The sequence below is a fragment of the Tenrec ecaudatus genome, chromosome 12, assembly GCF_050624435.1.
Source record: "Tenrec ecaudatus isolate mTenEca1 chromosome 12, mTenEca1.hap1, whole genome shotgun sequence".
NCBI lineage: Eukaryota > Metazoa > Chordata > Mammalia > Afrosoricida > Tenrecidae > Tenrec > Tenrec ecaudatus.
Window position 1 is genome coordinate 34,929,424 of NC_134541.1, and position 15,403 is coordinate 34,944,826.

At 46.3% G+C, this 15,403-nt stretch overlaps 1 protein-coding gene across 2 annotated transcripts in view; it reads left to right on the forward strand.

Annotated features, from left to right (window-relative positions):
• Nucleotides 1-6,549, forward strand: part of ATRN (attractin) — a 145,734-nt gene extending 139,185 nt beyond the window's left edge. For both annotated transcript variants that reach the window (XM_075563931.1, XM_075563926.1), the window contains exon 29: nucleotides 3,460-6,549. In XM_075563931.1, the coding sequence (XP_075420046.1) occupies nucleotides 3,460-3,610 (151 nt within the window). In that variant the 3' untranslated portion in view covers nucleotides 3,611-6,549. The remainder of the gene's footprint in view (nucleotides 1-3,459) is intronic.
• The last annotated feature ends 8,854 nt before the right edge of the window (nucleotides 6,550-15,403 follow it).

Consider the following 15,403-nt stretch of genomic DNA (forward strand, 5'->3'; position numbering starts at 1 on the left):
TCAGAACACTGTAGAATGAGGGATATCAGTACTGGTCTAAGGGATCTTGGCTCAAAGCAGAGAATCCCAGAAAGATGTTTGCTATGTGTCATTGACTATGCAAAGGCACGTGACTCTGTGGATCATATACAGATAACATTGAGAAGAACGGGGATTCAGAACATTTCACTGTGCTCAGGCGGGACCTGCATGTGGACCGAGAGGCAGTCTTTGAACAGAACAAGGGAATGTGGCATGGTTGAAAATCAGGAATGGTGTATGTCAGGTGATGTCCTCTCAACATACTTAATCAGTCTGTATGCTGAGCACATCGTTTCATTCGCTGAAGAGGAATGAGATCAGAGGAATGTGGCATCAGGATTGGAGAAAGGTTTATTAACAACCAGCAATACGCAGATGATACAGCTTTGCTTGGTGAGAGTGAGGAGGACTTGGAGCAGTTGGCTGATGAAGAGCAAGGACTGCAGCCTCAGTGTGGATTACAGCTCCATGAAACAAAAACAAAAATCCTCCCAACTGACCGATAGATAATATGATAAACAGAGAAAGGGCTCAAGTTGTCAAGGATTTCATCTTGGATCCACAAGCAATGCTCATGGAAGCAGTAGTCAGAAAATCAAAATAGCATTGGGAAAATCTGCTGCACCAGACCTCTTTAAAGTATTGAAGAGCAAAGACGTTACTTTATGGACTAAGGTGCACCTGACACAAGCTGTAGTATTCCCAGTTACCTTATATACATGTGAAATTTCATCATTGAATGAGGAAGACCAAAGAAGAATCGATGCATTTGAATGATGATACTGGTGAAAATATTGAAAGTACCATGGACTGCTAGAAGAACAAAAAAAAATCTATTTTGTGGGTGCCCACCTTCATGATACGATCACTGAAGACAAATGTGTGCATAAACAAATGTGGTGGAAGAAGCTAATGGTGCCCGGCTATCAAAAGATATAGCATCTGGGGTCTTCAGGGCTTGAAGATAAACAAGCAGCCATCTAGCTGAGAAGCATCAAAGCCCACATGGAAGAAGCACACCAGCCTGTCTGACCACAAAGTGAAGAAGGGACCAGTTATCAGACATGAAAGAACTAAAAATCATATCAATGGGTGCCCACCTCCCTGATATCAATGAAGACAAACGGGTGCATAAGCAAATGTGGTGAAGAAAGCTGATGGTGCCTGGCTATCAAAAGATATAGCGTCTGGGATCTTAAAGGCTCAAAGATAAACCAGTGGCCATCTAGCTCAGAAGCAACAAAGCCCACATGGAAGAAACACACCAGCCTGTGTGACCACGAGCTGTCGAAGGGATCAGGTATCAAGCATCAAAGAACAGAAAATTATATCATTGAAAATGTGGGTGAGTGCAGAGTGGAGACTCAAAGCCCATTGGTAGCCAATCGGACACCCTTACTGAAGGGTTGTGGGAGGAGATGAACCAGTCAGGGTGCAGGGTAGCAATGATGAAACATATAACTTTCCTCTAGTTCTTAAATGCTTCCTCCCCACACTATCATGATCCCAATTCTACCTTACAAATCTGGCTAGACCAGAGGATGTACATAGGTACAGAGAGCAACTGGAGACACAGGGAATCCAGGACAGATGATTCCTTCAGGACCAGTGGTGAGAGTGGTGATTCCTGGAGGGTGGAGAGAATGTGGGGTAGAAAGGGGAACCGATTACAAGAATCTACTTATAGCCTCCTCCCTGGGGGAGGGACAGCAGAGAAGAAGACCGGGGGGGGGGGGGAGACATCGGACAGTGTAATATATGACAAAATAATAATAATTTATGAATGATGAAGGGTTCATGAGGTAGGGGGAGTGGGCAAGGAGGGGGGAAATGAGCAGATATTAAGGGCTCAAGTAGAAGGCAAATGTTTTGAGAATGAAGATGGCAACAAATGTACATATGTGCTTGACACAAAGGATGTATGTATGGATTGTGTTAAGAATTATACAAGCCCCCAATAAAATGATTTTTTTAATCTATTTTGGAAGAAGTACAGCCAGAGTGTTCCTTAGAGACAAGGATGGCAAGACTTATTATCAGGACGACCTTTCCTTGGAAAGGTCATCATGCTTGGTAAAACAGATCAGCGAAAAAGAGGAAGAATGCCAAGGAGATGCATTGACACATGGCTGCCAACAGTGGACTCAAACAACAATTTTGAGAATGGCATGGGACTAAGAGTGCTTCCTTTGTTGTATGTAGGGTCACTGAGTAAAAACCGACTTGACAGCATCTAACAACAATGTCACTGTCCCCTTAAGAGCACCCCCTTGTTCTATAGCAAGCAGAGCAACACGATTCAGAAACAGATCCTGAGAACCTCGGTGGGGATTTGAGGTTGGCTGTCCTATCTCGACACATATTATGAGCCCAATTTCACTAGAATTGCACCTTCTCTATTGTCAGGTTCGTCAGTTACTGATATTGCAAGAAATGTCAGGGGTGGAGGTAGTGGTCTTGAGAGTGAAAGGTACTATAGGTCTTGCTATATGCCAGCTAGTGTTCTGGGTACTTTACATAGCTTCGCTTACTAGCTCCTCCCAATAACCCTGTGCTCCTGTTACCCCTTATTATAAATGAGGACACGAAGGCCCGGGTAGGTAAAAGAACCTTGCTGATCGAGAGCCGGGGCCCTTAGATGTCAAAAGAACTAATGCTGGCCAAGCAGTGTGGAATGGATTTGAGTCTTCTCTAAGGAGGGATGTGCTATTTTTTGGTAACCTTTTGGAGTCAGGTAGGGGAGGTTTAGCACTTTGAATCAGTCTACAATCTAATTTGATATTGTCACCACCAGGTAAAATTCTTTGCTTCATTAGTCTGCTGAAAAGGAAGGTAGACCTTTTGTGTAAAAATTCAGATAGTGACAGACAATGTATTTGTATAAAGAACCTCTGAAAGGACATAGACAAACTAATGAAAGAAATTATTTGGATTAAGGGAAGAGGGTAACCAGGGGCACAGGACAGATCTAGGATTTTCACCTGTGCCTCTTTTGTTTGCAACATGGAGGTCTGAGAGAAGTTTTAAAATTATTTTTTAAAACAAGCCGCTCCTTGACTGACAAGGGAAAAGCTGTCTGCTCCCACAGCACAGAATATGACAGGCTCCTGTGACTTCCTAGGGTTTGCTTCTCTACCCTCTCGGGGCCATTTACCTTATGCGGATCTTACTGTGCCAGTCATTTATTGGTTGTTTGGCTTATTTATATAATGAATCGACCTGGTGGTATATGGAATGTCTCTCACTATAATGATGGAGCGCGGAAGAGAGGAAATAACCGTGGGGGGAAAGTGTGAATAATGTGGTAGTTACTTCTGCCACTTATGTAAGTGGTTTCTGATCCTTTTTTCTGAAAATAATAAATACAAATAAAAATGCTGGGGGTGGCATGGGTGAGCAAGCGACGCCCTAACACATACTCCCTCTGTTGGTCCTCAGGTCTTGCAGTGGCCAGCGCCCTGGTGGACATTTCTCAGCAGATGCCCATAGTGTACAAAGAGAAGTCCGGAGCCATGAGAAGCCGGAAGCAGCAGCCTCCTGCACAGCCAGGCACCTGCATTTGATGCTGGAGCCAGAGACACTCCCATGAGTGAGCAAGAGCAAGCGTGCATCCTACCAGAGCCATCTGCAGGGGAGGGAGCAGGCAGAAGACTGGAAACACTCAGCACCCAATTCATCTGCATGATCACAAGCTTTCTTTGACGGTTTCTCCCCTCTGTGCCCCAGCATCTAACCTTGTACTTTTGCCAAGGAAGTAACTGATTTAAGGACAGATCCAGGGATGGCCTGTTGTCACCAGAGGAGGCCAGTATAGAGCCAGGAAACAAGCTCGGAATGACACTCAGGTTCACTTGTGGAAAACTGCTTGGGATTGTCTCTCAACTGTGCAGAAAAAACAAGAGATGTAGTGTTTACAGGCAGACTAGTCATCAGTTGTTCTTGAACATAGTCTTTTAACCGTAGTCAGATGAGCTCACCTTGTTGTCATCTGCAGCCTGCTGTCTTTTTAAAGATGTGCTGTGTGTTCTTGCACGACTTAGGCAGACTTCTCTCGTCCAGGGAGCAGCTTTTTTCTAGTTGAGAATTACTAACGGTCCATCTCTTTGGAATATCAAACTAGGATAGAGGGGGCTATTTTAATGTCAAGGTCAGCAGTGTTACTTAGAATGTAAACTGATATAATAGGTAGTTTTCTAAAGCAATTTGATTTAGTCTTAATACACTTGAAGTTCTCCCTCTCTCATACACACACACACACACACTAAGTGCCTAGACTTTAAATAGATCTAGCAATTGGAAAGTTAGTGAGCCTAAGTTTTTACATAATTGCATTCCTACATTCTTGTAAAATTCAAATGGCTACCACTGGCATTCTGCTTATTCTAAAATCTAATTTGCAGCCAGGAAAGAATTTCCTCACCCCAAGAGCATTTAGTAGAGCAGCCGTAAATGAGATAAAAGCAGAAATGAACTAATTCCCATTTTACCCATGACCGATAGGCGCACTGTAAATATAGCGTGGTCCCCAGGTGCCCCTTGGCGCCCTGCCTCATGCATCTCTGGCCACATCCCACCAGGGTCCCACAGAGGAGTGGACATTCTGATGCTGTGTGTCTCCCTTGAGCAGAAAGGAGCACTAGAGCTCAGGGACTCCTGGCTACATCAGCTTCCTCCTGCTCCACACTCCTGTGTCATTCCCAGGCCAAGGTGGAATCTGACAACACCAGGAGAGGGACAAGCTCCCATTGCCGGGCAGAGCCTGAAGAAGGACCCCACATGGTTTTCCCTCCTTCCTCTGAAGAGGGGCTCAGTTCACCCACCTTCCAACCCAGACTCAATAGTGGCTGTAACAAAAGCAAGTGAACGCTTATAACAAAAGCACATGGAAAAAATGGCCAAGGAAGGAAACGATGCCATGAGAAAAATGGCCAAGTGTAAACCGGGCAGGGCCAGGTCAGTTAGCTGCTTTTCTCCCACCGGGCCCCACCTGCCTACCGAGCCTGCCCCGTCTCGTGCTCTGTGTCCTGACATCATGCAGTCACCTCCAGTAGTCTCTCTCCTGCTCCAGAACTCGGAGTCCTTGGACATTCTCCTGTTGGGGTAGACTTCGGAGAAATTACCCAGAGAGCAAAACTAGCAGTCGTTCTCCATTCGATATAGTGCTTCGAGGGAGAGGACTCGATTACCTCTCCAACACTAAGCCTACTCCCGTGGAGAACTCCCCGGGAAGATGTTTTTAAGAAGGTTTTTCAAAATCACAAAACACTATCTGATGCACAAAACACCTCGACTTTGAGAGTCACCTCTCAAAGAGCTGCTTTTTCACATCACGTTAAAAAGCAGACAGTCCAGAAAATACCCCTCCTCTCACAAGCTCCCCATATCCCTGCTCCAGAAAGAATATGACACCCACAGAGAGCTGTCTCCCACAACACTTAAACACCAGACCTCCTGGCAAAGAACAAGGGAGGCCCTTCTTCTAAAGAAAACCACCTTGTTTGCTCACAACCAGCTCAGGAGAAAGGGGAGCTCCATGCAAATGACCGCGAAGGAAGGGGTCACCACCTGGTAACTGGAGAACTGTCTCCGAGTCACAAGGGAGCCTATACGTAAACTCCAGTGGTCATGAGAACATTGGTCTTGCACTTGTACATGCCTGTGTGGTAGTCTCCGGAACGCCCAGACAGAGTACACACAAAAGAAAAACAGCTGCGTTTTTATTCAGTGTAAAGTCTGAGTTTCACACGATATGTTTTGGTGCCATATAATGGACATTCAAGTTCTGGCAGGTCCTTTTGTTAGACGCTGGTCGCATGATATGTTGATAACCAAGCCAAGATAAGCGGCCATTCCATGGGAAAAAGTTGAGGCTCCCTGCTTCCCTCCAGATTCGCAGCTCTGGAAGCTACGGACGGTTGCTGTGAGTCGGAGCTGACTCCCAGTAGGCATCTTCTGGCTGGATTGTTTTCTGGTTTTGTTTAATTCTTAATGACCATTTCCCAGGATCATAGTTCCTACTATAAATTATGTCTTTGGGACTGAAAACTGGGGTGGTTGCGTGACTAGTTTGTTGATAAATAGTTCCTGTTTCCCCAGGGAGAATTTTACACTCCACCATCAACCCAAACTCCTCTCTGTCCCGTTCTCCCTCCTGACACACTCCATGAAATGCATGACTACAGGTGAGGAGGAAGCATATGGAGAAGGGGCCATCCTCTCCTGACATTGCAGAGGAAGCGCAGCCCAGGGCAGAAGACTGTTGCCAGAGGAATATTCTGGACATTCCGAGGTGCAAGGCTGGAGGTGCACTGAGGCAGATGAGAAGACCGGAACACTGTCGAAAAAAGACATTTTACCTTCCAGCGCAAGTCTTGGTCCTTGAGTTAATGGAAGGTATTTGAGGAAAGGGGGGACGGGGGGGGGGGAGGAGTGGCGATTTCAACATCTCTGATCCTTCCATTTCTTTCATCCATCCGTTCAGGTACTTTATAATTTTTTTAAATCGTTTTATTAGGGGCTCATGCAACTCTTACCACAATCCATACATACATCAGTTGTGTAAAGCACATTTGTACATTCGTTGCCCTCATCATTCTCAAAACATTGACTCTCCACTTAAGCCCCTGGCATCAGCTCCTCATATTTTCCCCTCCCTCCCCGCTCTCCCCTCTCTCATGAGCCCTTGATAATTTATAAATTATTTTGTCATATCTTGCCCTGTCTGATGTTTCCCTTCACCCACTTTTCTGTTGTCCGTCCCCCAGGGAGGAGGTCACATATAGATCCTTATAATCGGGTCCCCCTTTCCAACCCACCCTCCCTCTATACTCCCAGTATCACCACTCACACCCCTGGTCCTGAAGGAATCATCCACCCTGGATTCCCTGTTTCTGCTTCCTGTATGTACCAGTGCCCATCCTCTGGTCTAGGCAGACTTGTAAGGTAGAATTGGGATCATGATAGTGGGGAAGGGGAGGGAGGAAGCATTTAGGAACTAGAGGAAAGTTGTATTTTTCATCGATGCTACATCGCACCCTGTCTGGCTCATCTCCTCCCTGAGACCCTTCTGTAAGGAGATGTCCAGTGGCCTACAAATGGGCTTTGGGTCTCCACTCCGCACTCCCCCTCTCATTCACTATGGTAAGCTATTTTGTTCTGATGATGCCTGATACCTGATCCCTTCGACACCTCGTGATCGCACAGGCTGTTGTGCTTCTTCCATGTGGGCTTTGTTGCTTCTGAGCTAGATGGACGCTTGTTTATCTTCAAGCCTTTAAGACCCCAGATGCTATATCTTTTGATAGCCAGGCACCATTAGCGTTTTTCACCACACTCACCCATGCACCCATTTGTCTTCAGTGATCATATCATGGAGGTGAGCACACAATGATATGATTTTTTGTTCTTTGATGCCTGATACCTGATCCCTTCGGCACCTCATGATCACACAGGCCGGTGTGCTTCTTCCATATGGGCTTTGTTGCTTCTGAACTAGATGCCACTTGTTTACCTTCCGTTCAGATATTTTCTAAGCACTTACTAACCTAACAACATGAGGGCTGGGCCAAGGTGAGAAATAAGCCTTTTAGAGTCACAACAAAATCCAGCTTCTCAACCCCTTGGCATCCCAGAGGGCTTCCCTTGTTGCCTCAGGCCCCGAAGAGAGGACCGAAGCCACAGCGCAAAGGCCTCCTGTCCTTGAGGCATGCCCTGGCTCTCATCTGAAAGGTTTGTGTGACCCAGTTTACCCAACCTGCCTCAAACCATAAAATCTGCAGTGGGTGGCTTCCAGAGAGCCAGGCCCCTGATGAGCCATCTCCTTCCATGAGAATCACTGACACGGCAAACACCCTGCCTGCAGGGACGACTGGAGAGAGGAGAGAACCACGGCTTCCCTCAGGCAATAAGCGAATCAACAGGAACGCTGAATTTGTGCACAAAACATTCTAAACACTAGCAAAGCGTGTTTCGTTGAACTAATTCTGGCTCTGGAAGTGTCTTTGTTTTTATGGTTGTTTACGGTTGTTTTTGTTTGTTTGGACTCAAGCTTAGTTTGTTAATATGTATAATTTAGCATCTCTTGCACTCATGTAAATACGGAGTAAGTATTGTAAACTATTTCATTGCTGGGGGTTGTGGGCGTTATACATACATTTAGGACTGCAATTTTTGGTATTTTTTGTATTGTAAAATAACAGCTAATTTAAGCAGGAACCAGAGAATAAGGAAGGTCTGTGCATTTTAAACACAAACGTGAAGGACTTGTATATAAGCAGAAGTAAATACCATACTTACTACAAACTTCTTCTGAAATAAAAGTAGATCTGGTACAAAGGAGGGTTGAGTCCTGAGTGTTTCATTTCGGTTCTGCTTTGTTGCTTATACATTTTGGTCATTAAAACCATAGGAAACGTGTTTCAGGACCATCGCCAGGTTCCAGCTGCCTCAGAACAGAGAGCCAGGGTGTGAAGCCATTAAGACAGTGCCTCAGACACTTCCAGGGTGAACTTGAACACCGGGGTGTGGAGAGCCCCCCTCCACTTGTGAGCGGGCTTCCCGGCCCCGGGAGAGTGTGCCTGTGAAATGCTGGGTCTGGGGTGACCTATGGCCGGCAAGTTGATGCCACTCACAGTGACCGTGTGACTGAGTGTATCTTCAGAGGACTTTCATTTCTTAACAGTTTTTGTGAATTGAGTAAAGGTTTACAGAGCAGATCATCAGTTTTACCACCAACAATTCATACTTGTTTTTTTCTCATCACTCTCCCGCTTTCTGTTTCCATTCCTCCTTTCCTAACCCTTCGGGACGTTATCCTTTGGTAAACGCTGTATTTTTATCTCAAATGAACCTTTTGACATGTGCGCCCCTCGCTAGTGCTGTTCTTCCCTCTCGACCTGTCCGTGTGTGGCTGAAAACGGAGCCAGGGAGGATGAATTCTGGCCAGGCTTGAGAGTGACTAAAGACCCTGGTCCTGGGGGCTCCACCAGCCTCTAGCCAACGAGTACGTTTTGTCCCACATTCCCCCCTCCTCGATCCAGAACCTTTTAATTATTGTTTTACTCATTGAGAATACATGTATTTTATAGTTCTGGCACGTCCAGCAGGATAGTACATTTACTTCCACAGTTGCCACATTCTTTTCTACATGGACTCCTTGACACGCTATCACCCCACCACCCCACTATAGCCCACCCCCCCCAAACCCTTGTTCTACTTTGCTATCTCTATAGGTTCATCAATCCTGGGTTTTATATACAGAAAAACAAAAAAAGCATAGCTTCAAGAGGGTGACCCCCAATGACCTAACTACAAAAACCAAACAATACAACCTAAAAAGAAAATTTTGGAAACCAGATCAGGTCCAGAGTATCATTTGTGTGTGTGGTTGGAGTGGTGGGGGCGGGTGTCTGTTGACAACATGCTAACTGTTCAGGTCAGATGTATGCCTTTGAACTTCTGGACTCCTCTCTCTCAGCACTCTGCCTAGTGACCACTTTCCTCCCATCCCTCTATTACGGATCGAGGGAGATCACTGGAGGCTTATGGGTTCCCCCTGTTACTCATAGCCTTCTGTAGACCAGCTTCTCACACTTTAGGCTCTAGTAGTCATCCCTCCTTTGACTTCAGATTATATGCTTCACAGTTCGGTGAGTGATGATGGTGTGCTTCTTCTCTGAGGACTTGATGAACATCTCACTTAGGTGGCTGCTTGTTTGGAGACAGGGCTTTAAGACCTAACAGCCAGGCACCATCTAATTTCTTCGCCACATTTTGCAATAGCACCCGTCTCTGTGTTCCCTTCCTGGGGGTGAGTATCGAGCAAGGCCATAATGTAAGAGCTAATTGTTCTTAAGTTGGAGGTAAGATTGAGTGTGAGCCCAAAACCCATTCCTGGATCTATGGGAGGTTATTACTCTTTCAGTATCCCTTGGACGTCAGCACAAACGTCATGTCACTGCATCATTCAGTCACGTCAAGCAGAATTGTACCATCGCTTCCATAACCCGTTCCCAAACATATTTCTCCCTGGGTTCCTTGACATCATCTCCCCTGCACCTCGCTTCCCCCTTCCTGAAACCCTGTTCTACTTGCTTTCCATATAGGTTCATCATTCCTAGGTTTCACTTACCGGAAAACTGAAAATCATCACAACTTAAAGAGGGTAACCCCCAGTGACATAGCACCTCTGAGATACACCAGAATATGAACAACCAACCAAATAAAACAATGACCATCTCAGGTTTGCTAGAATAATACATCTCTCTTTTGTTTTAATCATTTTATTGGGGCTCATACAGCCCTTATCACAATTCATACATACATCCTTTGTGTCAAGCACATTTTTATATTTGTTGCCATCATCATTTTCAAAACATTTACCTTCTACTTGAGCCCTTGGTATCGGCTCCTCATTTTTTACCTCCCTCCCTCCCTCATGAACTCTTGGTAATTTGTAAATTATTATTTTTTCATGTCTTACACTGACAGATGTCTCCCTTCTCCCACTGTTCTGTTGTCTGTCCCCTACGAGGGCATTATATGTAGATCATTGTGATCAGTTTCCCCCTTTCTCTCCCCACCTTCCCCTTACCCTCCTGGTAGCTCTACTCTCATTATTGGTCCTGAGAGGTTCATCTGTACTGAATTCCCTGTTTCCAGCTCTTTAACTGTACCCATGTACATGCTTTGGTCTAGCCAGATTTGTAAGGTAGAATTGGAGTCATGATATTGGTGAGGAAGCATTAAAGAACTAGAGGAAAGTTGTATGTTTCATCAGTACTATACTGCACCCTGACTGGCTCATCTCTTCCTTGTGATCCATCTGTGAGGTGATGTCCAATTGTCTACAGATGGGCTTTGGGTCTCCACTCTGCACTCCCCCTCATTCACCTTGATATGATTTTTTGTTCTGGGTCTTTGATACCTGATCCCACAGACACCTCATGATCACACAGGCTGGTGTGCTTCTTCCATGTACTTTGTTGCTTCTCAGCTAAATGGCTGCTTGTTTACCTTCAAGCCTTTTAAGACCCCAGATGCTATATCTTTTGATAGCCAGGCACCATCAGCTTTCTTCATCACATTTGCTTATGCACCCATTTAGGGCATTGATGTAGCAAGACCTTATTTGTCTGCCTATCAACACCTCACCAATCATGGTACAGGTTTCTTCTCGTTCTTCGGATGCCATGTATTTTCCCACTTAAGGCCTCTGTTCTAAGTGTGAATCTAGGACCTTCTAATGTGATCCCTTTCAGAGCAGTTGATAGTGGTAGCTATATACCATCTGGTTCTTCTGGTTTCAGGGCTGTAGAGACCAGTGTTTATATGACCACTTCATCCATTGGACTTAGTTGCTTCCGTATGTCTTCGATTTCCGTCACTTCTTTCCTCTGGACAGGAAGAAAGCAATAGTTGCACTATTGGCTAGATGCACTAGTGCACTAGATGGCTGCTCATGGCTTCTAAAATCTCACTACTCAGCAAAGTAGAATGTAGAGTAGTGTCTTCTTTGAGGCAGTTAGTTCTGTGTGGACTTGAACCTCCAACCTTTGGTAGCAGCCAAGTGCATGAACCACCTGCACCACCCAGGAACACAGTGCATGGAAGGAGCCACTCTGGCTGGACTTGGGAAAGATGCCTGTGGGGAGCAGGGGTCAAAACAATCAATGGTTGTGACAAGTTACCTAAGTCACTCCATAACGATGGGGTTCCCCTTCATCTTCCAGCCTCTGGGCCTCCTCCTGGATTCCTGAATGCTTGTAATTTTCCAAGCTTCTGACAGTCCAATGTGCTGACAGGCTTCATCTGAGTGATTTGGTGTGGCTGCAACAAATACACAGAAGTGGGCAGCCTGGAGAAACAGTAACTTATTCTCACTGGCTCTTAGGAAACACCATGTTCCTTGGTGGTCTTCATGTGGTGTAGCTTCTGTCTTCCCCGTCTGTGCTAGCTTGCTTAATCTCCTTTATGTCTCAGAAGAGATCCACTTAAGATAGACCCTATGTGAGGTGCACATCAATAAATTCCTGGAAAACTCAAAAGGCTAGTGAACTTTTCCCATGAACTCTGAAGATCCCCCAGTGCTAATACTGTCTCAGTGCCTCAAAGAAAACCCATTCCCAAATGAAGTGGTTAATCATAGGATGAATTGGGATTCACAATATGTAACAGGCTTGATTCTTCATGGTCATTGTGCTGTGCTTGGTTTTGAATTCTTGGAGCTTATTTCCATTGACTGAGCCTTCTTTGTGGGCCAGTGCCACATTGTGTGGGTCCTGCCCTCAGCACAGGGTCAGAAGTGTATCACAGGGCGTTGGCGCAGAGTATAGAATGCAGAAGGGCCAGAGCAGGGTAGTGGAACCTGGGAGCACTCCTTGTCAAAGAGGAAACAAGGGCATTCAGTCTTACAGGGAAGAGTGGACAAGGACCAGAGCATGGGCCTGCGAGCCTGGAGTCCTGCCCTGTCAGCTCATGGCTAGGTGAGGGAGAGAAAAGGCCACAGTGGCCAGAACCTGTGGGAAGTGCAGTAGAACCATCTGCCACCTCTGACAGGATCAATCCTGGGTCTCAGGTATGAAGGCAGAGAGAGCTGGTGGGCCAACAGCCCAGCCTTTGCCAGCCACTCTCGCAATCAGACGGGCCATACACCTGACTATGGCCAGTGGAATGTTGGAAGAATAGACACGCACCAACTTCAAGCTTGATATATAAAATGTCCCACATGGAAGTCTACCCAGAGGCCACATGTTTACAGATGTTTCAGTGAGCATGGATCCCTGGGTCACTTAGAAGCCACCTGCCAGTGAGAGCTGTTGCTCTTGGCGTCACTGAAAAGTCAGCTTGCTCTTCTGAAGCACTGAGCTGTGGGCAGTTTTCACAACAGGCAGCTTTCCGTCCTGTAATCCACAGGTCGGGGCCATGAAGTATTGTCACGGTAAGCATAGCCTGTAGGACTGGCTTAGTTAGGTGGGCAGGTGGCAGAAAACAAGTCCCGGAGGCTCAACAGCTGGGGATCCGTGTCAAGTGAGGACAAAAGAGGTTGGGGCCTGGTTAACTTGAAAAGCAATCCACTGCCTGCACAGGAAGAGAGGGTTGATGGGAACAGAACAGTTTGTGTTGATTTGGTACTGGCTGCTCTCTGGTAAGGCATCACATGAGGTAAACACTTCTCTACGCAGTCCGGCAGTAGCGATGATCTATGAGTAGATGCATGGGCAGACACGTAGGCTGAACGGGTGCTGGAGGGAGAAGAGGAGCATAGCCCTGAATGGATATATATATATATATATATATATATATAGAGAGAGAGAGAGAGAGAGAGAGAGAGAGAGAGGCGGTTTACAGATGATATCTACACATGGGCATTTATCTTTGCTACAAATGTATCTGTCCATCCTTAGATGTGGTAGAACATACGGGAGAAAAATGATGAAATTTCTTGAGTATAACAACACCGTGAAGGCATTTGTCACTGAGCCTAAGGGCTCAGGACTCGAGTCTAAGAGAACACCAAAGCCAACTGGCATAACCTAGTCCACAGAGAAGACACCCTGGTGACATAGTGGTTATGAGTTGGACTATGATATGCAAGGTCAGCGGTTCAAAACCATCAGCAGCTCCAGGGGAAAAAGGGCTTTCTTCCCATAATCCATCTCAGAGATTCACGGGGTTAGTTCTACCCTGTCCTATAGAGTTGCTGTAAGCCAGTCAGTATTAGTTTGATGGCAGGGTGTTTGTTTGGGGAATCCACAGAGATAATGCTCTACATCCTATTTGGTGAGTAGCAACTGATATCTTCAAAGCTTGTGAGCAGCTATTTAAGATGAAACTATTAGTCTCTCCCTGTCTAGAGGGGAAAGAGTGAAAATCAAAGATGTATGGAAGCAATGAGTCCAGTGGGCCAACGGACCACGTAAGCATCAGCCTCCAGGACCCAGAGACCAGAAGAACTCAAGGGTGCCTGCCCAGCTACCACTACCAACTGCTCGGAAAGGGATCATACTAGGCGGTCCTGCATAGTGGGAGGACAGTGTGGAGCTCAGGCAGAACTGCACCCAGGAAAGGGAAGGAGTGCAGATCCTGACCCCAGACCTGCCTGGAGGAAAATGAAATCAGTAAATATTATGGTATGGTTTTCAGGGAATTATGGCTCAAAAGGAAACAAGCCAACTTTTAAACACAAAAACCTGGGCCCACTGAGAAAGCCGTAGAGGCTTTAGACCATTGTTGGGCATTAAAATGTTTGTGACAGGAAGGGCATCCAGCCGAGGGCCATTTCTGGCCCAGAGATCAGAGCTGGGAACCTGAACCAAGGAACGTCCCTGCCCTAAGGCCAGGTCCAGTGGGATTTCTAATGCACTGTCCCCAGAGATCGTTGGGTGGCTGCCATGCTCCACCTTACTGCTCAGCAGAGGGTGCTAGGGTGCCATAACTGAGGCTCCACACTGTCTGCTGGGTGGGCATATTGGAGCAGGATAGGACAGATGAGTTCTTAATTCAGCCCTTGGAGAATTTCAGTGAGTCCTGAGAAAGACTATCTCATCTGGAGGGCTGCACTATGCGAGGGTGCAAGGACTGTCCTGCCCCAGGAGTAGGAGAGATACATTCCATGTGAGCGCAGGAGCAAAGCCACCATGGTGACCAGAAGAGCCGACTGCTGGAGAATGGACAGATGCTCCCCACACCAGGTTCTTCCTGAGTCCACGGTTCCACCTGTATTGTCCAAACTCACCTGGGAGGAGCCATGGAGTCAGTCTTCACCTATGTATGGTGTGTCACTTCCCTGTTGAGGCACTTAAGGGGACTATGTCTCCACCCAGTCAACCTCATAGGGTCATGTGAAAGATAGAAGTACTGCCGGATCAAAGGACCCTGGGTCCCCGAATGACTGTGGGACAGGGTGTTTATAAATCAAAAGGAAAGAACCGTCCTTCCTAACCAGCCTAAGTGAGTTAATCGACTTATTCATCTAGTCCTTCAACACATTTTATTGAGGGGGGGGGAGTTAGGCATGGTGTAGCAGGCAGCAATTTAGAAGAAAACAGAACAGACAAAAAATTCCTTGACTTGTGGAGTTTTCAATTTAGTGGAGGAAATGAAAAGGCAAAATGTCAGATGATACGTTCTATTAAAAAGAAGAAGAAAATAAGGACTGGGAGTGGGTTAGAAAGTGCTGGGGAAATTGCAGCTTTGGATAGTGTGGTGACAGCTGAGCAGAGGGAGCTGAAGGAAGTGAGGAAGTGGGATGTCCAGCGGGTAACATTCTGATTGAGGAATCAGTAGGAACTGCTGGCAGATGGGCCATGGTTCTCAAAGACCACAGTCCTGCCCCCCAGAGGGTATTCTGGGAATAGATGGAGATGATTTTAAATATTACCAA